Below are 27,013 nucleotides of genomic sequence, written 5' to 3'. Positions count from 1 at the left end.
CTATCTAAATATACCACTTTTACTCGGAAATTTTGAAAAAAAAAACACGATGGCGGCGGCTAGATATGCCACAAAGGTTCGTACCCCTTTGTTATGTTTTTCCCATTACAGTGCAGATTGTGAACGAGCATTCAGCGAAGCTTATTTAATCAAAACAAAACTTAGAAACAGTTTATCCAATGATACACGTAAGAGCAAATTATTAGCTAATTAATTAAGAAGAAACGAAAATTTTACGAAGTTAAACCCAACAAATTCTTTTATTATATGACCACGGAAAATTTTGTATGAGTGTAACAAATAGTTTTATTACATTTATTTTCTAAAACTAAACGAATTTTGATAATTTATAATAAAAAATTAGTACTTAGTCTTAAAGGGCTTTACGATCTTTTTATTTCAAAATTTCCTTGGCATAAGATTTTTTTTTTGTATTTGGCGTACGATCACACTTTTTGTGCACCTGACAGCCCTGCCCCTGATATACTCTTTGATTGACTTATATAGCTAGCTACATATATACTAATCTGTGGTCAATATCATAGATCCATATACTTACTGTACTCTGTGCATAGATCTATGACATAGACCAAGTAATGTAATATATCAATTATCAATATAGGTATTCAACGTGATATGCTTACTTAGACTTACTGAATAATATTTTAAGCTAAATTAACTAGATTATCTAACTATATTGAGTGACTTAAACATTTTTAAATGAAACGTGTTTTATAAAATGAATAATCGTAAGTGTTTGTTTTAATGAATGTTTATACCTAGTGCGTCTCTATATGTTCCTCGCCGGTTTTAATGTATTTTACTAATTATAGAGAGTAGAGGTCTTGCAAAGCGTAAAGTGAAGCCTGTAGAACAACCGCAGTCTTTACTAGATTTCGATCTTGGTGAGGGCGAGAGTTCTGATGATTCCGATTTTCGAATAGAAGATCATCCAGAGGAAAGTGACGATTACTCTATAAACTCAGACGACGATGAAAAAAGTATAGCATTGGTTTGAAATTTGATTGATTGCAGATAGTTTCACTATGAAATATTTACATTTCAATTAATTACCTTTTAGAAGCAAATGCTAACAGTGGAAGTTCTGATGAGCAGTCGGAATCTGATGCTGAAGATGTATACAAAAATGCAACAGGCAAACTCGGTGAAGAGATGAGTGTAGCAGATCTCCTCGAAAAAGCCAAACAACAGGAATTCAAGGTAATTTTATGAAATAAAGCTATTTGTATAAACCTAGCCTTCAATTATCAACACTAGAAAATTTTCTGTTATTCACTCAATGTTAGTATGTTTAACAGCTATAATTGCTAACTCGATCAATTTGTTTCATTGTCAAAAACAATATTATTCTACAAAGATAAATTTTCAATTAAGACATTTTTATAAAACAAATGGTATATGTTTTAGTTCCCAGAATTGGCAAATGTTCTGATATGTGCGGGCTGTCTTGGCTCGAGGAGTGATGATTTCAACGAGATTGTTGAATGTGATGGCTGTGGTGTTACCGTTCACGAAGGTAATAGAAATTAAAAAATATTTTTATACGCTTATGAAAATGCAACATGTATTTTCTTGTTTCATACAATTAAATACTTTTATGCTGTTTTTATGTGTTTCAAGTTTTTTTTATATTCTTACTACCATTTCTTTTGTAGGTTGTTATGGAGTGTCAGATGTCACAAGTGAATCAAGTACAGTTAGTTCTGCTTCAACAGAGCCTTGGTTCTGTGAGGCTTGCAAAGCTGGTGTCACCGATCCAAATTGTGAACTATGCCCTAACAAAGGTATATCGATTTTGTATATGTTTTTTTTTTTGTTATTTTAATCATTAATGTGGCTTTGTAGGTTTTATGTCATTTGTAATATAATAATGTAATTAATGAATTATATTATAAAATTTATAAATATAAAATAAATACTAACTCTAGCAAGATAGTAGTTCATTAGTTTTAATATAATTATATAAACTCTCATAATGATTCTTCAGTTTGACAGATGAAAATTATTTATTTATTTTATTTTATACTTTATTGTACACCACAAATATATTACAGACAAAGCATAAAGATAGTTACAGACAGTGAAGTACAATGGGCGGACTTATGGCTAATTAGCCATTTCTTCCAGACAACCCATTTTAAATTAAAATTAAAATTACCAGTAACTGCTGGTAATTTTAGCTTATTTTCTGTGTCAATCAATAAATAAATTAATTTTTTGTGTTTGAAGTAGTTTCAGGATATGATTGATAACTTGAGAATTTTTTCAATAATGTTTTGTTTCACAGGTGGTATATTTAAAGAAACGGAAGTAGGTGCATGGGTTCATCTTGTGTGTGCACTTTATGTACCAGGAGTGGCGTTTTCAGAGGTATTTTTCTTATTAATTTTTTTCTAAATTCTTATTATATAATTTGACGTGCATTTTACTTTTTAATTTTATTGAAACACTTTTATTGAAGATGGTTGAAAAGCTAAAGATGGTTAATATGGGTATGAAAGTATGTGGAAATTTTAATTATAATTTTAAATTTGAATGAGATATTGCTAATAGCAGTTCCACTAGTTGCAATGCTAGGCCATAATATATTATTTTATAAAATTTCAAGGAGAACTAGACTTAGAAGTTATTTGTGTCCAGAAATCTAACTGTCAAGAATAATTATGTCACTGATATAGCACAGTAGTTGAATTTTGTATATTGAATGAGCCAGACCATAACATCTCAACTGCCTCCGATCATTTACCTCTGCTCCCAATCATTTCCCACCTATCGGGAGCTACAATTACTTAACATAAGCTAATCAGCTAGTCAGCTACCTGACTATATGCATATTTTGTAGTTAGTCAAGTTGATCCTAAAATCCTAAAATATTATTATATGGCATGCTTTTTTTTTAAATTTACAATAGTTCAACTCAGATCAACAGTGATAGTATGTGTTGCTGGCGTGTTCCAGGTGGAGCGGCTGTCGGGGGTGACGTTGTTCGAGATGGCGTACTCCCGCTGGGGCGCGCGCTCGTGCGCGCTGTGCGTGGACGCGACGCTCGCGCGCACCGGCGTCTGTGTGGGCTGTGACGCCGGCCTCTGCAAGACCTTCTTCCACGTCACATGGTCACTTTTTCTTTTATTTTCGAAGAGTGTACCAATGAGAACCTTTTACAAATTTTATGATTGCCATCCACCAGTTTCATTTCAATGAGATTTCGCTTCAACATGTAATATCCCACTGCTAAACAGCCTCTTTCTCCATGTAGGAGAAGGATTAGAGCTTAATCTACCACATTGGTTTGGCAGATATATTCCCTACTGTGAGGAACAGTCGCCATCAGGTGTACACGATAACAACCGGGACCGACAGTTTAACGTGCTCTCCGAGGCACGGTGCTGAGACCCACAATTCAGTCCGAGCGGGAATCGAACCCGCGACCGTTGGTGTTGTTTAGGCGCCGCCGACTCTGCACACGTACCATTACACTAGAGCGGTCGTTAATGAAACTTATCGTAATTATTTTGATATACCTGATACTTTGGTGACATTGCGAAAGCCAGGTCACGGGATGATTACGACAGTGGCTTTCATCTAAATTCATCCGTTAAAATCAAAGTATTGACTGAAAACTTAATGACTTATATCCATCAGTCCTTCTAGTTTATCAAAAATTATTTATTTAGACTTTGGAGTTGAGCTAAATAAGGTATAAATAATATATCATCATTCTGCAGATGCACATCCATTTGTTTCAAATTGAATGACTTACAAATTTTGCTAATTTGGACTTCAAATAATTAACAGTATTGTAAAAGGTTGAATTACATGATATTTGTGAAGGTACATTAAGAGATTATATCGACGGGTCCTACGCATAAGGTCGTAACGTGTTTTTTGAGCAAAATTGTATTTTTGTGTCATTAGAACAATAATAAACCGCATTTAAGATTCCTGAAGTCAGAATATTAATATCTTCTATAAATTATAAGTTTTTGAATTGCTAATAGTCTTAACATTAAAACGTTTCCGCGCATAAGGTCGCGCTGCAAGTTGCGACGATATGCTCCGATCTATTGGACGGTGTCCGGGTCATTAAGAGCATAGTACCGACGTCGTATGACATGATCGGAGTCTCCATTTTTAATGTTCAAAATAATATTACTGTAAGTCAAATTTCTTTGTAGTTTTTGATTAATTTTAATTACTAACACTTATGCGATTATAAACCAATGTAATGAGTAATGTACGTTCGTCAAAGATTTTAAAATTAGACTTAAATAAGCCTAACCTAAGCAGTAAAATAGTAACGACTGGTGACAATCTTGGAAATGGTAAGTTTTATCGAATATTACTTTTATTATTAATAAATGTAGTTAATTAGCTATATAAAATTATCAAACGAATAAACTATATTAGTTATAGATAGTGTTTAATAGGGCTTGACGAAAAACAATACGGTCCGGCGCATAACATCGGTTCGGCCATGTTACGACTGTATGCGCCGTAGACCACCACTAGCAATGTGCCAGTTACGACTTTATACTGCGCTACAGTTTTATTCTAGAAGTCGTAACTTATACTTACGACCATATGCTTGGTTATAATTTAAGGATAATTAAGCGCACAAAGTCGTATCACAGTCATACGACTTTATGCTTTGTTTAGAAATAAAGATACGATTTTTTGATTTTTCAATAAAGCTTATAAATCCATTTTTAATGACATTTTAGTTCAATTACAATTGGATGATTAATGTAGCGATTGTGTTTGTATAAAATAAGATTTTTGATTTCAAAATCACCGACGCCACTTGAAGCTGAACACCAGTGGGATTTGTACAAGACGATGTTCGGTCAATCTTTTAAATACGATTGACGATTCAATCATACCGAACTAGGATACACTAAGTATCCTTCTACTTCAAATGCTGTGTCTAGACGAAAAAAAACGATTAAGTATTGAGCCCAAATCTGACGTTCCTAATAAGGTGTTGATCTGCAAGACAATGTTTCTTAACCCTCGGTCGGTCGCGCATTTTTTGTTTACGCGGTTGGTCGCGTGGGGTCTCTCAAGACCCCAAAAATAAACAGCCTAAAAAACAACTATCTAATTAAATTTTCTTAACTATCTTAGCAAATTATTGGTAATTAACCTAATTACAATATAACTACAACGAGTTACGTAAAATATTCTTTTATTTCTGCCTTCAACTTACAATCTAAAAGTAGGAACCTAAATTTCTCTCCTTGAGATCACAATCACAAAAAAAAATGTTTTAATGTAACTAAATGCAGGAATTTCTCCTTTTAATAAATCTACATGCAATAACACTAAAATAACAAAGACAGTTACGTGAAATTTGGAAAACACCAATAAAAAAAAACATAAACTTTTACCAATTGAAGTCAGTCATTTTTTTACCGATTATCTTTTTGGACACAGTCGGTGTAGACCGTTTTAATACGTGTTAGGCATATGTTACCCTTACAATAATGGTAAACAGATTTGAATTTTCGATCTGTTGATCTTGGACGATGAATGCAAAGGTGTCTTCCTCAAATTTTTTTTATGTCACTGCAATTTATCAATCAATTTGCAACTTATTTCGTAGGTCCCATTTCTCTCCCTCTTTTTGACGATGAAAAACTTTTGTGACGATATATTTATCAATGGCTCTTCATTATCATCTCTATACGAACTTTTCAAATGTATGTGTTGTTTATTCGATTCCAAAAACACATGCTGTTCGTCCAACGATTCCAGAACCTGACGATGCTCACGCAAAGATTCCCAATTCTCAAGCAGTTTGTCCGGAGATACCTCATGTTATTCTGTAGATTCATCTTCACATTTCTGCTCAGAATCAGTTTTATGCTTACTCCTTTTATCCGGATATATACTGCCTTCACCATCTTCATCATTACTACCACCGTAAACATCGTTATTTTCATCATCTAACCAGCTTGATATATGACGTTGTTATTCTTCGTCCATTTTACCAGTTAATAAAATTTTAAAATAACAAAAAAATACATAAAAATATGTTACAAATAAAATCTAATCTAAAAAAATCAATTAAATTTTACTTACGCGGTTAGTCGCGTGGGGTCTTTCAAAGCCCTTACGCACAAAACACGTTTGTATCTCACGGCACTTACGCACGAATTGAAGTTAATGGGTATACGCAGCAAGTATAATCCAAATTAGGAGGGTACCCAAAATATTGAATCGCTGAGATGGTTTTAAATGTTAAAATTTTACATTTCTGTAACACCTGGGCTTTCAAAGACCCCACGCGACTAACGGAGGGTTAATACACTCTCCATAGGGGAGAGAACAGTCCAAATGGTGCTTGGGTGGTGGGTCTATTTCTCCTAATCGGCGTGGTGGTACCAAAACTATTGTCATTGACGATGAAATGAAACAGGAAGTTTTAAGGTATGTCAAAACGTTTTAGCTCATTGAATCCCATTATTTGCGCAAAGATTCTACTAAATTTACCTAGACAGCGACCTTACATTCACAAAAATGTTTTCTTTATACAATGAGTTGGTGTGCTACTGAAAATATAACGAAGAAAGCGACAAAGCTAAGAAAGTATCGTAATATAATGAAACAAAACTTTATTAATACCTCATTTCATAAACTGAAAAAGTATATCTTTAACGAATGCCATATATACTACACAAATAAAAATATAATGACTGAAGAAGATAAAAAAAAAAAACAAGAAAATTACACAAGAAACCAGACTCAGACTAGAGAAATGAAGGAGAATGATAAAAAAGAAGCTATAGATAGTGAAGAAAGAATAGTTATCGCGTGTTTTGATTAACAAAAGATTTTATGTCTGTCCCCATCGCAATGTATGAATATTTCATCATAAAAGAAATTTGTTAATTTATAATATTACTGTTTTTGATCTTGCTCGTTGTGCAGGTTATAGTTACATGTGGCCTGAGATTAATGACAAACACGGGACATGTGAAGTAGCAGGCTGTTTATCTAAGTTTATTGAAACTAAAGTTAATGATGGTGCCAAGGGATTCCGGTTTTAGTCCAACAGTTGTGTCGGTCAAAACAGAAATTATATTGTGTTTGCTTTATATACTTATGCAGCAAGAAAGTATGGTAAATGGTAATAACAATATTTCATAGGTTTTTAGAGGGTGAGTATATACAAATCGAAGCGAATTCCGTTTACGCTTTAATTGAGAGAAATGTCAAAAATAAGCTTATATATATCCCTGCGCAATGGTTTGATTGATTGATTTATTTATTTTATACTTTATTGTACACCACAAATATATTACAAACAAAGCAGATAGTGAAGTACAATAGGCGGACTTATGGCTAATTAGCCATTTCTTCCAGACAACCCAGACTTAAAAAGGAAACTTATTATCAAAATTGGGTAGGTGTGTAGATGTATAATAAACTTACATACAAATTTCTACATTCTAATACTTATAGAAAATACACAAATAAATGAAAAGAAGAATAAAAATATAAGATAATTATCATCATTACATCATCATTACAGCCTATATAGTCCACTGCTGGACATAGGCCTCCACAAGTTTACGCCAAAAATAACGTGAACTCATGTGTTTTGCCCATAGTCACCACGCTGGGCAGGCGGGTTGGTGACCGCAGTACTGGCTTTGTCGCACCGAAGACGCTGCTGCCCGTCTTCGGCCTGTGTATTTCAAAGCCAGCAGTTGGATGGTTATCCCGCCATCGGTCGGCTTCTTAAGTTCCAAGGTGGTTGTGGAACCTTGTTATCCCTTAGTCGCCTCTTACGACTCCCACGGGAAGAGAGGGGGTGGCTAAATTCTTTAGTGCCGTAGCCACACAGCACAAGATAATTATATTCTATCATAAACTTATAAAGTATGTAAGCAATTCGTTAATAATAAGATTTTTAACGTGTTTTTTAAAAGTCAATAGCGATTTAGCCTCCCTTATGGCTAAGGACAGACTATTCCATAACTTAATAGCCTGAACAGTAAAACACTGACTAAAGTACTTGGATTTATGTATGGCTAGCTCCAGCACAAGTCTTAAAAACTTGAACTTAAAAGCTTTAGTAAGATGGCCGGAACTTAACCCTCCCCGTTATAATGTAATTGAATTATGTGTAGAAATTCGGCTACAAATACAATAAACCAAAAAATAGCTTGGAGTAAAACTAGAGAAGTTCAGATAGTGTCGAGTAAACCCTATATTTTGAACTATAGTTATCACTTTAAAGATGAAAATAATATGAGAATCATCGAGAAGAAAAAATGAAAACATTTTAAATACAGAAGTTTTAGTTCCATGTTACACTGATCAATTATATCCAATTATATCTGCAAAATTTAATGATTTATTAAGTCTTTATCAAGGACGTCCAATACTTCAAGAATTTCACAGTTTTTATCAACAGTTATCACACAGTAGCATTGGTGCAGAGCAGAACAGTAGCCATTCATCTGACTAGTTTTCGTTTACTCATAAATAAATAAATATATTTGATTGTAAGATATTTTTACTCCTTATATTTATGTTAACCAGACAGAGGTTATTGCTTATTTCGTTAGTTAAGGTTTCTTTAAGTTGATTATAAGCATTCCATCCATCCATCAGCCCTTACAAGTCAACTGCTGGACGTAGGTCTCCTTTAATGCTCGCCAGTCGCCACTCCAAATATAACTATTAACTGTTGTATTATAAAATGATATTTCGGATTATCATAACAAAATATAGATTTATTTGATTCACTTTTATTTTTATTGTTAGTGCAGCTAAAGGCTGATTCTAGTTTAAAAATTTATTAACAATAAATTATATTTAATTAACAAATTAATGATTATCCTTCATATTTGTATGGATCAGTTTTAATTTTCTTTATTTCTTATATAAAAAACTGTGGGGAACTAAGAAAATCTGGTAATAATTATTTTAAAAAGTTGATTTTAGCTGAAATTTGTGATTTTTGTTCACCACATAGCTTCTTACGACCCATTTCTTAGAGATATTATAAGAGATTACACGGAGCATAACGTCGTAACTCAAACATACGACTTTATTCACAAAGTTAATAACAACCTGATTGAAAGCATAAGGTCGTAACAACAAGATACGACGTTTCTGCAATAAGTATAAATTCGTAAGTAACTAAAATGAGTTATTTTTGTGTAAATATTAATTTTTATTTCATTTACAGTTTGGCATTATATTTTTAAGCGAATTATTGATCATATAAACTAGAAACACTGATCAAAGATGTATCTCAAACGAACTTTAGCAGTGACGGTAATGAAAATGGCTCTCCTGTAAAAAACGTTTTTATGTATTACGACCTTATGCGTAGGACCCGTCGATATTTATCAAGACAAACTAATAGTGATAAATTATAAAAAACTAAACAATCATAAAAAAAGCTTCAATTCTATGATTTTGGATCTTCAGTTGATTATGTCAATATCATATAAATATTTTGTAAAAGGAGGAAGAAGTATGTACTTCTGCTAACTTATAAAACAAACTTTTTTGCGCTAATAGTGGACAACGAGAAGGTTTACTGGCAGAAGCTCACTCAGAAGAAGCTGAACAAGCGGACCCGTTTTATGCCCATTGTCGCTTGCATTCAGACAAAGCACTTGTAAAGAAACGGAAGAGAAATTGGTTGGCTTTGCAACTTCGGACTGAAAAGAGGTTTGTTTTAACATTAATGCAGAAAGTCAATATTAAATTATTTTGTACAGTGTTTTAAAATAAAATGTCTTTTTATTATTATTGTATTCTTAATGTATAATAATAAAACGATAGCGCATTCAAAATTAATATGGTCAGTTTGTCTATGTAATCTTGTACCACAGTTGAAAATCTCATGTTTTTTTAATTAGTATCAATAATTTGTATGGACAATATTATTTTGTCATTTCGATTTTTTTATGACAGGAAATTGGAGTTACAAAATAATCTCAGCGCAGAAGAAAAAAAAAGGATTCAGCGGAAACTTATCAAGTACAGAAAGAAATATTCACAGCAGAAGGAAAATAGGAATCCACCATGGGGTACAATGTTCTCTTTTACATATAAAACAAAAACCCTTAGACAGTTCCCTCTTTTATGTTTTAAAATAGGTTTATAATATCATCGATCATCAGTCGATATTCCTTTAATCCAACATACCGAATTGCGGACCGTTAATATCTAGTGCGGTCACCAGCCCGCCTGCCCAGCATGGTGACTATGGGCAACACATATGAGTTCGCGCCATTTTTGGAGCGAACTTGTGGAGGCCTATGTCCAGCAGTGGACTGCAATAGGCTGAAATGATGATGATGATGATGAATATCTAGTGCTATATTGTCTGTATTGAATTGTTAATTATGAACATGTGTGTCAGTGCCGACGCAGAAGATGGCGCGCATGGTGTACAGCAGCGCGTCGGCCATGCGCAAGTTCCAGCGCAAGGCGCTCGCCATGGGCGTGGACACGCACGCGCTCGAGTTCCAGGACGCGCAGGTGCGGCCGCCCGGGACCACTCGTGGACACTCACATGTTATACAGCTCGCTCTAGACGAGCCAGCAGCCCAGCTGATGGCAAACGGTCACCGTAGCCTATAAACACTTGCAACATCAGAAGCATTGCGAGCGCGTTGCCGACCCTACTTGCGACCCTCCACGAAAGCTCTGGCTACCTTACTCATTACAGGAATACAACACTACAAAAAAAAAAAAATCCTATCCCTATCCTATTCAAAAAAACAATACTCAATACATGTTAGAATTTCCATACTCCAAAACTGTTTTCTCACGATATTTTCCTAATATTTTGAGATTAAATTTCTTGCGTATCAGAACCACGAACGACATATTTATTCATACTATATGTATATTTATATACTACTGGGACCGTTGAGTGTGAAGCGTTTATTTTATTTATTTGGCCCTAAAAATAAATATTTCAATGCTAAATTATTTCAGATTATGTTACACAGATCCAATATAAAAGAAATATTATTCCACTAATACTGGTAAACTAGAATATAAAATTAATACAATGGATTGTTACTAGAAATTTATTTTTATGTCGTACAGGGATTATCTTTTATACAATCCTTACAAAAGCAGAAAAATAGTACATCTTACAAGCAAATATTGATCCTTAAGATATCAAGTGATAGGTCCAACAGGATAAGCAGAACAAACAATCTGGTTATCCTCTTTTCAACTTTGTTTATTTTATTTTTACCTCAAATAAGCACGATCACATTTTGCGTTCTTGTTTATATTTATAACTAATATTGAAGTAATGTAAGCTTATATTAAAATACGTTATAAACCAGATGGCAGCACTGAAGGACGTCTCTCGGCGCTGGCACGTTCCCCCGGCGTTCTCAGTGGAATTTGTCGGCTACTACCTGGAGAGGAACACGCGAGTTACGTCGCTTCGAAAGTCTTTAGAGAGACTCACAAAAGAAAACGAGAAGCTTCTGGCGGACGACGAGAAACTTAGGACGGATTATGACGTGGTAAAGTATACTACTAGAACATTATAGATAAAGAGATCAGCCTTTATGGATTCAGGATTCGTTATTAATCACGTAAGGATCGAAATTGAGAGGGGGGGGGGGGTGGGGGGTTTCGAAAAATCACGAAATATCACAAGGACAAGAGACAAGGGCGGATGCTGTAATAAATTCTTATATTAGCTTGGAGAAAAAGTTTCTTCGTATTTTATATAGAAATTGAAGGTAAATTTTTAAGGAATAATATTTACATTAATTAAAATACATATATACGAGGGTGCGTTTTTAAGTTCGCGGAATGAGAGAATTGGAGGGGGGTGATTAGGCTCATTAGGATCGTAACGTGTTTAGTGACTCATAATTAGTATAAATACGAGATTTCATTGTTATGAGACTATTAGTCTTTGAGCTATCGCCAACCAAGCAACATAATCAGGAGTGAAAAGTTAAATATGGAAAAAATCGAATATCGTGCCGTTATAAAGTTCCTTATCAAGCAAGGAAAATCAGTTGCGACCATAATGGATGAGATGTCATCGGTTTACCGTGACTCTTATCCAGGAAAAACCATGGTGTACAAGTGGCACAGTTTGTTTAAAACGGGAAGGGAATCCCTTGAAGACGACCCGAGGCCGGGCAGGAGTATCGAGGTGACCACGCCAGAATTTATCCAAAAAGTCGAAAAACTTGTACTCAACGATGCTCGACTAAACAAGAAACAACTTGCAGAAATGGTTGGCGTATCTGATACAACCATTTTTAAAATCCTGCACGATCATCTTGGCATGACTAAGGTCAGCGCAAGATGGGTACCGAGAATGCTCACGCCGCCGCAAAAACAACAACGCGTAGAGTGTTCACGTGCATTTTTGGACCTCTGCAATGAAGACTAGGATGGTGTATTGAGTCGAATTGTTACTGAAGACGAAACTTGGGTTCATCATTATGAACCTGAGTCGAAACAAGACTCTATACAGTGGCATAAAAAGGGCACATCACCCCCCAAGAAGTTTAAGGTGTCACAGTCAGCTGGGAAACTCATGGCAACGGTCTTTTGGGACTCAGAAGGAATATTATTGATCGATTATAAAGATAAAGGTGTTTCTATAACCGGAGAATACTACGCTTTAATATTAGAGCGATTAAAAGAAGCCATTAAACAGAAAAGACGGGGAAAATTGACGAAAGGTGTGCTGCTGCCTGTCTGCCACAAGAGACGCGTTGCGTTGGCTGCCCTGCTTAAAGTAGGCTTCGACATTTTGAACCACCCACCTTACAGCCCAGACCTGGCTCCGAGTGATTATTACCTCTTTCCAAAAATGAAAAAAAAGAGCTGCGGAGTAAAAAATTTACCACCGATGATGAAGTTAAGGAGGCAGTTTTAGCGTATTTTGAGGACAAAGATAAAACATTTTTTATGAGAGTATAAATAAATTAATTGAAAGATCTGAAAAATGTGTCCGTCTTGCAGGTGAATATATTGAAAAGGAAAAATAATTTGGTTTTTTTATTTCAACCCCTTACCCTTCATTCCGCGAACATAAAAACGCTCCCTCGTACATATGCACCATTTTTTTTCGATAACTTGCCGCTACCTCGTAAGGTAGTGACAGGATTCTGGTGCTGTAAATTTTATGACTTCTGTACAAAAGCGCGACAAAAATAATTCTGAAGTGACCAAAACAGATGGAAATTTGAGGGTGCAAGATCGGGGCTATATTGTGTATGCACTATGACTCCAGTTAAACTTAATTTTTGTCGTAATACAAAAGTCATGTATATTAAAAAAAATATATATGTTCAATTATAGGCTTCAAAAGAGAATACAGACGTTTTGGCTGAGCTCACGTCAACACGACAGGGCCTACAAAAGATATACGATGCGATAATAGCTGTATCGCCGAAGAAAACGATCCCCGCCATCATGGAAGACAAGCCTCTGATACCGCCTGTCGTAACGCGGTCTACGCCCAAGGTGACGCCGCAACAGTTGCACAAACGGTATGGAACTATTTTTTTTCAAAGTTTTATTTATTTTTATTTTAAAGTTTTGTACTTTCTTTTAAACGGGACTTGGCGATACGCGATTATCATGGCGTCTGCAATGAAAATATATCGGAAATGTCAAAATGGAAATTATGGTAAATCCCGTTTAAATGAGAGTATTAGTATCGAAGCGGCAAAATTCTTAAATGTTTGATCATCGATTGGCACTTTTATAATTTTTGAGTAACTCGTTGATTTAAGTTTGCAGTGACTCCGTTTTCTACTCCGGTGGTTGTGGGTTCGATTTTAGCCCTGAGTATTTATATAAAATTAATGAATATTTATATAAATAAGATGTATTTTAACACCCCTTCTGTGTTTGTAAAAAAATAATTCTATCTCTATACGAGTAATAAAAATAAAACTAGGTCTAAGTCAACACAAACGGGAGAAGACATCCCAGTACTATGAGATAAATTGAGTTAACGACAAGAGTTTTGAATGCTTTGTTTGAGACAAGTATCAATAACCTATCTGTCTCTGCCATTGCTTGCTATAAGGTAGACTTTTGAAATTTTTATGAAGTTTACAACAAAATTCTATTTCTAGTAATTAATACTAGAGATAGCTGTCTAAAAAACAGCTAGTTAAAACAACTAACTGTATTTACCGATGAACATGCATTAATGTATAAATATATAATCAAAATAGATCAATTGGGTTTTGAACACTATTTCATTTTTTTTATTGTAAACATATTAATTTACTGTGTTATATTTGTTTAAATTAAATCAGTAAGTGCTGATTTTTTCTAAACAAATAGCTCTTTGTACAGGACGGCAAATTGAAGAGTTTTCAAGGGCCTTGAGTAAAAATTAGATAATTTTATTGCAATTTCGTAATTAAAACTCAGTGCTGTCATACTTTAAATTAGTCAAATTGTGGAATGTGTAACTACATTTACCACCGTCATAGCATATCAGGGCCCTGAACAGTTTAATTCAATTATCGTCCTGTAACCGAGAGGAATGAAGCGCATGTTATTACGGCGTACTGTATGGTGGGCGGCCCAGCAGGTCGATATCTGTTCCCACCGCGGCTGCACTTAAGATGGGCGTTGGTTTTCCTCTTAGTGATAATCCGGACGCTCGCCAAGGGAAAGTTTTGTCTACTTCGTTAGAAGGTCGGTATATCTTTAATATAATTGTGCATGATAATCTATTATTTGGAATATTTGTCAATTCGTGTTTAAATAACTTTCTTTTATACCTACGGAATTGACATTCGCTGTATTTGTTTTTTGTTTCGCTGTACTCGCTATATTTGTTTTTAACAAACGTTCTGGTGTAGTGGTGCTCGTCTAAAACACCGACAATTTGCGGATATTTGTATTTGTACTAATATTTCTTTCCGGTTTGGATGTTTGTTTTTGTAGGTCTCCCCATCGTGTCTCGAAGAGCACGTTAAGCCGTCGGTCCCGGTTGTTATCATAAATACATGATAGCGATCGTTATTCCTAGTAGGGAAATATATACGCCAACCCTCAGTGGAGCAACATGGTGGATTAAGCTCCAATTCTTTTCCTACTTGGACAAAGAGACTTATGCCCAACAGTGGGGTGTTATAGACTGAATGCGAATGCGTATTTGATTTTACCGTTATATGTCAGACTATTAAGAGCCATTTCACAATTTTACGCTCTGCAAGTTTAGGTAAATTTGGTCGCATCGCGCGAGTCGTACGAGCCGCGCGATCTTTGTGCTAGTAAGTATAGTGTGACAACCAAGAGACCATCTTGATAATTTTCTAATGTATAATAAAAATTAATAACTATGGTATAAAATGTTTTTTACATAATTAATTTGTTAAAAATTTCAAGTATGTTATATAACAACAGTCAATAAATTTAAAATAAAAATAAAAAATCAATTTAATGAAACAATTTTTTTTTTAATTGATTTAGTTTTTTCAGTTTACGAATGAATCTAATATTTACGATATTAATAAAATAGCATTTTATGACATCGACACTGACAAACATATTAATTAACAAATAACAAGATAAACAAATTGAAATGCCTATTTGTATTAATAATGTGAGAAAAGAAAATTAAATTATACATTTGTTTACAGAAATTATCATTATATTATTTTACAGTCATTTTCGTAATATGTTTATTTTCTTTATATTTTATTATGAAAGTATCAAATGCGGTTTATCCGCTATAACAACAGGCGCTTGGCGCGTGTGAGCGAAAGAGACGGCTGCGCAGAATTTGGCGTGGACCTTACCTCTAAGAGCGCTAGCGCTCGACTGATTTACTGGGCTTGATGCGTGGTAATATATACTATCTTTTTATTATTTAATATAAAATGTATTAAAAATGATTACATCTTTTAATTATTATTTTTTTGTATTCCTTAATGATGTAAGTTTACTTTGATGAAGATAGTTCGTTAAAATTTCTTAGTTTTCTAAGAAAAATATCGCTTTTAAAATTATACTTATTTGGAAAATATTCGTAACTTAATTTTTTTTTTATCCTTTAATAGAGATACAAATGGAATAAAACTCTATTCTATTATTCAACAAAATTATATTCCACATATTACGTATTTTTTTAAACTGGTTTCAACGTAGAGGTTATTGAAAAGTAGGACTTCAAAGTATACATTGTGACCGTTTACCCAGGGAGGAGGCTGATGGAAAGATTAATAATTTTATACACATAATATAAATCAAAATTCTGATCTGACTATCGACTACAACAAAGGTTGCTCTATTATATTTCAAGAATATAAATTACATTATTGCATCCAACACTGAGATTAACGACGTCAAAATATTACAATTTCGCGGATTGTTACCGATTTTTGTGAAATGGCTCTTAATGAAATTGACAAATCTAGACTCCTCTTTTTATTTAGCATTTTTTTTAGATCTAATGATGTAATAAATTTATTTTCGAGTATATAAGATTGAACAATTACAGTTCGTCTTATATTCTGTGTATAAAGTCTGTCACTATATTTTGATCATAAACGAGGAGTCATTCGAACGGGCCATACACTCGCACGCATGCACCAAAGTTGACGAGTATGTATGTGTTTTGGTTGGTTCGTTATCGCAGTTTATAGTGGCCTTGTTATCTCCGGCATTTGTGGGTTCTATATATTGTATATTCATAAAAAAAGTTATATGAATCGGCTATTACCAAAGGCAAGCATTAAGTCGCCTACCGTAGTAGCAGTCGTACGTCACAGATATGACCATGACATGTGTGCGTGTGCGAGTGCGTGTGCGTGTAACGCTGGCGGTCCGCAGCCGCGGGCGCGCTGGCGCGCGAGTGCGCGGTGTGCGCGCGCAGCAGCGAGCAGGCGCTGATGGCGGCGTGCGACACGTGCCGCCAGCACTACCACCTGCACTGCCTGCGCCCGCCGCTCTCGCGCCCGCCCAAGAAGAGCAAGCTCTACGGCTGGTGAGTGAGAGCGCCGGATAACATAGCACGTGTATCGCTGGCGCGCGAGTGCGCGGTGTGCGCGCGCAGCAGCGAGCAGGCGCTGATGGCGGCGTGCGACACGTGCCGCCAGCACTACCACCTGCACTGCCTGCGCCCGCCGCTCTCGCGCCCGCCCAAGAAGAGCAAGCTCTACGGCTGGTGAGTGAGAGCGCCGGATAACATAGCACGTGTATCGCTGGCGCGCGAGTGCGCGGTGTGCGCGCGCAGCAGCGAGCAGGCGCTGATGGCGGCGTGCGACACGTGCCGCCAGCACTACCACCTGCACTGCCTGCGCCCGCCGCTCTCGCGCCCGCCCAAGAAGAGCAAGCTCTACGGCTGGTGAGTGAGAGCGCCGGATAACATAGCACGTGTATCGCTGGCGCGCGAGTGCGCGGTGTGCGCGCGCAGCAGCGAGCAGGCGCTGATGGCGGCGTGCGACACGTGCCGCCAGCACTACCACCTGCACTGCCTGCGCCCGCCGCTCTCGCGCCCGCCCAAGAAGAGCAAGCTCTACGGCTGGTGAGTGAGAGCGCCGGATAACATAGCACGTGTATCGCTGGCGCGCGAGTGCGCGGTGTGCGCGCGCAGCAGCGAGCAGGCGCTGATGGCGGCGTGCGACACGTGCCGCCAGCACTACCACCTGCACTGCCTGCGCCCGCCGCTCTCGCGCCCGCCCAAGAAGAGCAAGCTCTACGGCTGGTGAGTGAGAGCGCCGGATAACATAGCACGTGTATCGCTGGCGCGCGAGTGCGCGGTGTGCGCGCGCAGCAGCGAGCAGGCGCTGATGGCGGCGTGCGACACGTGCCGCCAGCACTACCACCTGCACTGCCTGCGCCCGCCGCTCTCGCGCCCGCCCAAGAAGAGCAAGCTCTACGGCTGGTGAGTGAGAGCGCCGGATAACATAGCACGTGTATCGCTGGCGCGCGAGTGCGCGGTGTGCGCGCGCAGCAGCGAGCAGGCGCTGATGGCGGCGTGCGACACGTGCCGCCAGCACTACCACCTGCACTGCCTGCGCCCGCCGCTCTCGCGCCCGCCCAAGAAGAGCAAGCTCTACGGCTGGTGAGTGAGAGCGCCGGATAACATAGCACGTGTATCGCTGGCGCGCGAGTGCGCGGTGTGCGCGCGCAGCAGCGAGCAGGCGCTGATGGCGGCGTGCGACACGTGCCGCCAGCACTACCACCTGCACTGCCTGCGCCCGCCGCTCTCGCGCCCGCCCAAGAAGAGCAAGCTCTACGGCTGGTGAGTGAGAGCGCCGGATAACATAGCACGTGTATCGCTGGCGCGCGAGTGCGCGGTGTGCGCGCGCAGTAGCGGAACGAAGTTCCTTACGGCAGGCCTGACGTTTGACTGGGCGACCGAACTGAGAAAAATATGATACTAAACCGTAAGGAAAATATATAACGGAAGTGACGTAATATCAGTCACCCGACTGTATAATATGACGTTTGTAAAACTGTAATATTACTAGTAAACTTTTTTTAAAATTATTAATGCAATTTTATACTGTCGACTAAAATAAATAAAGACTTTTTTTATTTCACTTAATATTTTGAATTTTTATTATTTTGTTTGATTTATTTTATTTTACGGTATTTGTTATTTTCTAAAATACTAAATTTCCTAAATACTTTTATATACTTAATTAAAAACAAATCAACAAAATTAATAAAAAATCAAAAACTTGAAAATATATATAAAATTCAACCTTTTTTTTTTCAAATTGTGTTGCTTCTATACTCTTCGAAGTGTTCCATGACACAACATAATTTTTTTATTTTCGTACGATTTTACACAATCGTTTTTCGTGCGAACAAATACGCTACACTTGGTCTGTCTGTTTGGAAATTTGTATCGCGATGCTTAACTCACCAGAATTTAATCAAATCATACTTGTATATAAAGATGAGAATTTCAATATACTTTACCCATAAATACATAAGATGGGGAACTAGGGAATTAAAAAGCGCTAAAAAACGATATATAAATAATGGCCGAGCCCTAATTATTCTGCTTGTGTACCGTGATTTATTTCCCTGCTGGGACACTAAGTAGTAATTTGTTTGAGATTTATTTTGACATTTTTTCTATTAAACTGGCTATTATATATAATTTTATGTTATAATAGACTAGCTAACCCAGCGTAGTTCGGACCGCTATTTCTTTTTCGTGATTATGTTTATTTTGTTACTCACGAAGACGACAAAAAATGAATTATCTAATTCACTGCAAGCGTTTGTAATTTATGCGTGTGTGTAAATATTACATATTTTATATATAATAATATTATTATACATATTTACAATTGATTTGCACCAATAATATCTGTAAATACTTATTTGTTAAGTTATAAAAATTAAATGATTATTTTAAATTAAACCATGAAACTTAAATACGCATTTTGCCTTGAATTGCTTAGTTATGTTTAATTGATATAAATAAGTATGTTTTCATTGCCAGGCAATGTTCCGAATGTGACAAAACATCGGACTCCGAGCCCGAAGTGCTGGAAAAGAAAGTTCCGCGTCGATCGCGCATACGCTACAGCAAAGACGGCGCGATAATATCCGAGCCGCAGAGCCCCGGTTCCGTCCCGAATTCGCCGCCGAAACCTAAACCGGAAAAAATTCACAAAGTCGAAAAATCTAAACTGAGTGTTTCTTCCGAGAACGTTTCGCCGATAAAAGTGACGATCAAACCGTTCGAGTTCAGCAGCGACGGAAACGAAAGTTCGGAAATAAAACCGAAGAAGGATAAAAAGGCAAAGTCTAAAAAGGACCACTCCTCGACGTCGGGCGGCGAAAGTGAGATATCGATGAAAAAGATTCATAAACGTAGCTTCACTTCGCCCATACTAACAAACACGCCGCTCATGTCGATAACGCCCATAGTAGCGGACAGTCCGAACGATTCCCACAACGAACATTCGAACGATTCAGCGAACGTCGCTCCGCCTAAAGAGTCTAGTTTCTACTCCCAAAATTTATCATTTTCAGCACTCCTCAACGATTCAAAGGAACGCGACAGCAAAGCGATCGAGAGTTCGATAGAGAATACTCTAGCGAATTTATCGTCAGACATAGCGATGTACAAAGCGAATAGGAAGCGAAGGAAGGAAAAGCACAGGTCACGATATTCGCCAGATCTTATGCGGTCGCCGTCAAAGTCACACAAACATAAGCGGAAGAAGAAGACGCAAGACATGGAGAACCCTGAGCCGCCACATCCTAGGATCACTATCAAGGTTTGTATCTCTATTTTAAAAATATAAAAATAACTACTCTATATAGATATATACTATTCCGAAAAATATAAATATAAAATTTGCATACTACAAGAGTTTCTTGTAAGGTATTTCTTTTCGTTTTTTCGTATATAAAGCAGGGTTCGCCAAACCGATTCATAAAGGTAACCGTTTGAAACGGTTACCGTATGAATCGGATACCGATTGAAAAGGTTACCGTTTTATTTCGGTTCCAAAACCGTAATAAAACGGTTACCGATTAAACTGTAATACCGAAATATAACGTTATGTATTTCGGTTTTAAATGATTCGGAGAAGTAACAGAGGGTGACAAAATCTGTGAGCCATCGTTTAAAATGAAGAATCTGTAATGTTCCTTTGCTTTTATTGATAATGCTTGGTTTTTCATAAGACTGGCTTCTTTAACTATGAAAGTAATTAAGTTTTTTGTTTTGAATTATTCGTTATAGGCAATATAAACATTAACGCGAAAAAGAGATGAAAACTTGCTCGCGCCACGCCCGCGGCCTGTCGTCTATCACAAATAAATAAGTTTTAAGTAAAATCACGCAACACACGAGAGCGAATGAGATAGAGATATGGTGTACGTTCGGACCGCAATCCGAGCTAGCGCAGCGCAGCTACAAGAACGGGAATTGCCCGCTTAAACTTACGACGCGAACGTTATGCCTACTACCGGTTTATTTCGATACTGTATTACCGATATGATTCGGTTACCGAATGATTCTCTTACCGTAATTTTGATTCGATAAGTACCGTTTTATAAAGGTAAATAACCCATACCGGAATATCCCTGATATAAAGTAAAATTTACAGGTGTGATAGACGTGTAGTTCATAAAATTGATGTTACAGCATAGTAAAATATTTCAGATCAAGCCTATTCCAAAGCCGGACGGATCTTTGGGAACGCAGATGTTCTACGTACCCACTGACAGCAACGACGGGCCTCCACCAGCCGTCATTAAAAAACTATCAAAGGTTTGCTGGATACACAAATATTATTAAATGATATATAAAGTCTATTGCTTAAGAAACAATTTAAAACCCACCACGGGTTGAGATGGAAAAAAAAATTAAGAAAAAAATTAAATTAAAAAAAATTAATTAGTGGAGTGTAGTCGTGTGGAACCAACGTCTCTTGCGAGAGAGTGGTAATCATTCTAAAGGAGTAAACTCTAGTCATCCTTCGGAATGTTAAATACAGATACCAAAATCTAAATATACATAATATGGTATATTTAGATTTTGGTAGTCAGTGTAAACATTTATTTTTGGTAAACCCTTAATTTTGTGTAAGTTGAAGTTACAGTTATAACGTTAAATATTAAATAACACAAATCAATTACCTATTTTTATTATTCAAAGGTCTCACGTAATTTGAAATTAAAAATATCTGAAACTCACTGTCCGTTGTAATGTCATTTTACTTCAACTTTGTGATTATAAATCGAATTCTATTCTAACAATATTCTATATAAGAAAAATAAAAATTTATAAATTTACCATAGTTATTTATTTGTATGTCTTTACATAAAAATGTATAAATCTGTTTGTTTGTTCGTAGCAAGTAGAGCAAGAAGTGCCCAAGTCCCCGCTCCCCGAGGAGCCAACTACACTTGACCCACTGGCTGACACATCCGTGAGTATATAGACAGAATAAATATTACTTAATACATAATCTGATACACGAACGTAGAACCGAAAGAATTTAAAATGTATGTACTATATATAACTTAGTATATATTATATCTAAGCAACAACTGTTATGATATATTACAATAAAATTTGAATAAACGTGATTTTGTGATATTATTCCCACTATGTAAAGACATATTTATACATTCTTCCAAGGAACTTGTCTAGACAGGCACTGCGGCGTGAGTGGGGCGCGAGGGAGTCCAAGAGGCCATTCATTTACATGGGACACGTTAATTAGGGCTGAATCATTTTATTGCTACACATAAATGTGTATATAAAATGTCGGAGATTACGTGTAGATATTGTTAAAATGTGTATGTTTAAAATAATATTTAATTATCTGTACTTTTATTACTGTAACTTGTATAAGTCTGTACATGGGGATATATTTGAGAAAAAAATGTATTGTGTATAACCTAATGAAGAGGTCTTCATAGGGTCAATCGAAGCCAAAAATATTATTTTTAGAATTTTTGTGTCTGTCGATATGTTTGTCCGCGCATCACGCAAAATACTGAAAAAAAAAATTGATGCGGTTTTCGCAGTTGTATTGCTGGAGGATCTTAAAAACTAGTGCATGTGTCATTTTAATACGCGGACACAGCTAGCTTATATATAAATATCTGATTTATTACCGTACAAAGTGTGTAAAATTAGAATTTTATTGCGATTGTTTTCAATTAAGAAGTACTTACTGAGGTGACGATTTATTTGTTTAATAAATTTTTTAAGCAATACAAACATTTGTATTAAACATATTCCAGAATAATCCTACACGCACATACTATAAATTAGATTAATTTAAAACACAATAATTAATAACCATAATACAAAGAAAAGTAGAAATACGTGCAGCGATAAACTCGAGAGACTATAGTCTTAGGCCTCTGTATGTATTTATGTTCTACTATTTTTATTTCAACCAAACTGATGATAAAAATAAATTCAGGTTCTATTTTCGTGTTTCTGACTAAACAGATGTATAAAATAATTATATAAAATAAAAATAAATGAATATAAAATTATAATTACGATATAAAAACTTAATCAATTATTTCCAAGCTTCCCACACAGGAGGAAAAATCGGTTGAACCGGTAACAGTAACGAAACCAAAGGTAATTTTCATACTTTTACAAGTGTCAGTTGCAGTTGTACATATATAATTATAAATTCGTATTGAAATAATAACAAAAATGAGTTAAAATACCATAATATTAATTCTTCGTTCTCTAAAATATAATAATTTTTGATAATTCTTTTATAAAGTTTTACTTTAATTCTTATTATGTTAGATGCTTGTAATGTCTAAACTTTGAATGTTGTTCATATGTCAAAAACAACGAATGAAAGAAAAATGACTTAACATTTGCAAAAGTTTGGGGTCTGTATTCTTTTGTCATCGCTTCACGTATGATGACGTGAACGAAATAAAAGGAGACACAGTTTAAAAAAAATATTTCGCCATAAATAAATATACTTTTGTGTTTTTTTTTTTTTTTTTTTTTTTTGATAGAATACTATTATATTTTTTATTAGGTCTGTTTCACTGTTTCTTGATAAAGGTATGAGATTTATAAAGGTATATAAAAGATAAAAAGTCTATATAGATAAAATGATCTGTATTTATAGCTGATACATCCTAACAGTCGCCTATAACTAAAAAGACACAGTTTATATTAACAACTTCATAATTAAACTATGTTTTATGATATTGGCCACAACAATTATTTATCTGAAAATAATAAGAGCGTAATATATTTTATATTCAGTGTTGTTAATGATTGGCAGAACATTTATATATGTTATTGAACTATATATACCAGAGAGTTTTTTTAAGTAAATAAAATAATCTATTTATCACATAAAAAACGTCTGTTACTTTTAACAATAATATTAATTATACTATAATCGAGTAAATGTATTAAATGTATAAATTTAAAATTAATATTAATTTTTATAACACTATAATATTAAAGATTAAATCTCTTGCGAGAAGAATATATTACCGAACATTAACGTGAGAGTTAAAATTAAAAGTAACAAATTTAAAACAGGTTGTTAATAATATAAATTTTGGGGCTTACTACCAGGGACAATGGGAGGGTACAAGGGTAGTGGAATTTTACAGGTTATTTCAAATTAATTATTACTAACCCGTTGGCACAGTTTATAGTGAACCTGCTTTCTGCACCGAGTGTTGTGGGTTCGATTCCCACTCTGAGTCTGAGTGGTATATATCTACTTGCATATGTGCTAAATATATGTGTTTATCGAAAAAAATGCATGTATATATATATCAGTCGGGTGGTACCTATAACACATGCATTAAGTTGCTTACCCTTGGAACAGACGATCATGTGTGTATTTTATACAAAAAAAAAAAAAACGGTCTTCTATTAATTACGCGAGGTTGGGAACAATAAGTATTACGAAATATCACAAGGAGGAAGAAACAAACATCAAGCACCCGGCGACCCTTTTATATGCCTAGAAATTTGTATCACGATGCCTTTTTTTTTCAAAATTTAATCAAATTATGCCTGCATTTAAAGATAATATATATAATCAGCACAAAAAAAAATCATGTGATTTTTGAGTAGGTTAGTATAACCTTCCCACATATCACCGTAAGGGTTTTAAAAAGCAGTTAAAACATAACATAATTAACGACCGCTAAGTAAATGTCGGTTCGGGCAGCGCTCTCGCGACGGGCGCGCGCGGCGGGCGGCGGGCGGCGGCGCGGCGGCCGCGCTCGCCGGCGCGCCCGCGCCGCTCACGCACTGCGACGTGTGCCGGCAGCCCGGCGACACCGGCAACCTCGTCAGGTACTTGCCGTGCACTCGGATATTAGACCCCTCTGAAGTAAAACTACGCGCGCTTGACTCGGAGAGTAAGCTGGTGAATGCGTGACGAGAGCGTTACGAAAAGTGTGATCGGGCAAGGCGAACGGAAGTTGAGAGAGCGAGAGATATAAGTTAGAGAAAATAGAAAGAGAGAGAGTTACGTTTCGTAAGTTTTAATTCAGTCGTGTGGTCAAAAGCGCACTAGTTTTATATATTTTTTTATTACTGTTGCTCCTTTTTTATACAACTAGGTCGGCAAACAAGCGTACGGCTCACCTGATTGTAAGCCATTACCGTAGCTCATAGACGCCCGCAACACCATAAGATTCGCAAGCCGACCCTATCCCCAATACCCCAGGAGCTCTGGATCACCGATTATTATATATATATTTTTTGTTTGTGTGTGAGACAACTAACTGTGTCACACAAATCAAAACTTATTTCCAAGTATCTACACGCTAACAGCTCCTCGAAATCGCTTAGCTCACCGCACGAACCGTAAACTGATTTTGTTAAAGCCTACGAGGGAGAAGGACGTAGCACGTAAGGCTACGTAATTTGAGAACTATATTAAGACACATTCACTGACACTTACTTGATTATTATTGGAAGCTCCTGAAAAAGGATTTTAGCAATTTATTAAATTAGTAAATGTTGTGCAATAAAAAAATATAAGAATTAATTGTCTTGATATTAATGACCTTATACACATCCAGTCACATGATATGTTTCATGCTTTCTCCACTATTTTAACAGCGATGCGTGTTCAAACAGCGGAACAGAATTCTAAAAATAATTTTAAAAAGTTTTAGAAGCTTAAGTAATTTTACTACGTTAATGCCCTGTTCCTATTGAGAAAATAATGCTCTTCGCTCACTTTCTGACACTTTAAAATAAGAACATTTCTTGTTCCAAAACTAAATCAATTCATGAAATAAATTTTTCACTATAGGGAAGTGTAATTTAATCTTTACGCAAAACATTTCCAACAATCACGATATACCAACGTTTTCGAAAACAGAAATTTTGTTATTCACGTGACACTTGATCTATAACACCTACAGAACCCCCCATTCAAAGGAACGCAGGAGTCGAATAGCCTATATATTAAGTTAAATAGTTGAATTTATTTACAATGTGTTGTTTGTGTTTAGATGCGATGAATGCAGTAAACGATACCACTTCACGTGCTTGGAGCCGCCTCTGAACAAGAATCCGAAAAAGCGCGGCTACTCATGGCACTGTGCCGACTGCGATCCAACTGTGAGTAACTAGGGAATATTTTATTTTTTACTTACTATGCTGTTACGTTTTCGAGACAAATTATTCAATTGTTAATTTTTTGGCAAGCATTTTGCTAAATTTGTACTGATTGTAAGTAATTTTGAATCAAAGTTACTTTACTTATAACGTTTAAAACAAGTTCTCTATTACCATAATCTATACTAATATTATAAAACGGTAAATTTGGTTTTTTTAAACGCGCTCAGGAAATACTGGTTTTGATTGAAAAATGCTTGTTGGATAGCCCATTCACCGAGGAAGGGTATTGGCTATATTTTTCCTCAAATCAACGCGCGTGAAATCGCGAGGCAAAGTTAATTTAGGGTATAATAAAAAGTAAAGAAAATGCTGTTATATTATGTTCTAAGAGAATATAGACAGAATTCATGTTCGTTAAATTAATAATAATTTAATATTTTCTAATGAATTATGGCTTTTATGTTAATTGGTGTGAATAATTATAATATAATGTAAAAAATGCTTAAATAATCAAATTTAAGGAGCTATAACTGAGCGCTCGAGCTCGCAATTTGTTTTTAACGTAGACGCGCTGTATTGCTAATTATTATTTTTATTTTTGCTGCTTAAAAGCGCTTCTTCGTCTCTCATTAAAACAGCACTAAGACGATAAAATATCATAATATTATTTTTAAAACTCATAACAGAATATTTACATAAATAATTTGGAACTTTTAAATTTTGTTCCTAACATCCAACATTGATATTTATACTTTAAAAATTTTAAAAATTAAGTTAAATTTTATTTTAGATGTGACGATTGTCTGTGCGTTATTTATTTTTAATTGTGCTTATTTCAAATTTTCATAGATTTTTACTTTTGTTATACGCTTGAATAAGAAATGAATGATATTAATTTTTGTTTCTATTACACCAATAAAT

The 27,013-nt window shown here is 35.8% G+C and overlaps 1 protein-coding gene across 1 annotated transcript; it reads left to right on the top strand.

The window, feature by feature from the left end:
• Positions 1–600: 600 nt before the first annotated feature.
• Positions 601–26,888, top strand: LOC123654865 (PHD finger protein 14). The gene is made up of 21 exons (XM_045590727.1): positions 601–749; positions 834–1,001; positions 1,082–1,221; positions 1,429–1,537; positions 1,677–1,805; positions 2,309–2,391; positions 2,980–3,134; positions 9,562–9,714; positions 9,961–10,076; positions 10,412–10,530; positions 11,355–11,540; positions 13,348–13,538; positions 14,558–14,706; positions 17,029–17,182; positions 19,481–20,264; positions 21,158–21,265; positions 21,852–21,926; positions 22,139–22,147; positions 24,684–24,811; positions 25,984–26,092; positions 26,883–26,888. The coding sequence occupies exons 1-21, from the start codon at positions 740–742 to the stop codon at positions 26,886–26,888; spliced, it is 3,081 nt and encodes a 1,026-aa protein (XP_045446683.1). The 5' UTR covers positions 601–739.
• The last annotated feature ends 125 nt before the right edge of the window (positions 26,889–27,013 follow it).

The sequence above is a fragment of the Melitaea cinxia genome, chromosome 7, assembly GCF_905220565.1.
Source record: "Melitaea cinxia chromosome 7, ilMelCinx1.1, whole genome shotgun sequence".
NCBI lineage: Eukaryota > Metazoa > Arthropoda > Insecta > Lepidoptera > Nymphalidae > Melitaea > Melitaea cinxia.
This window is presented reverse-complemented; position numbering and strand designations above follow the sequence as displayed.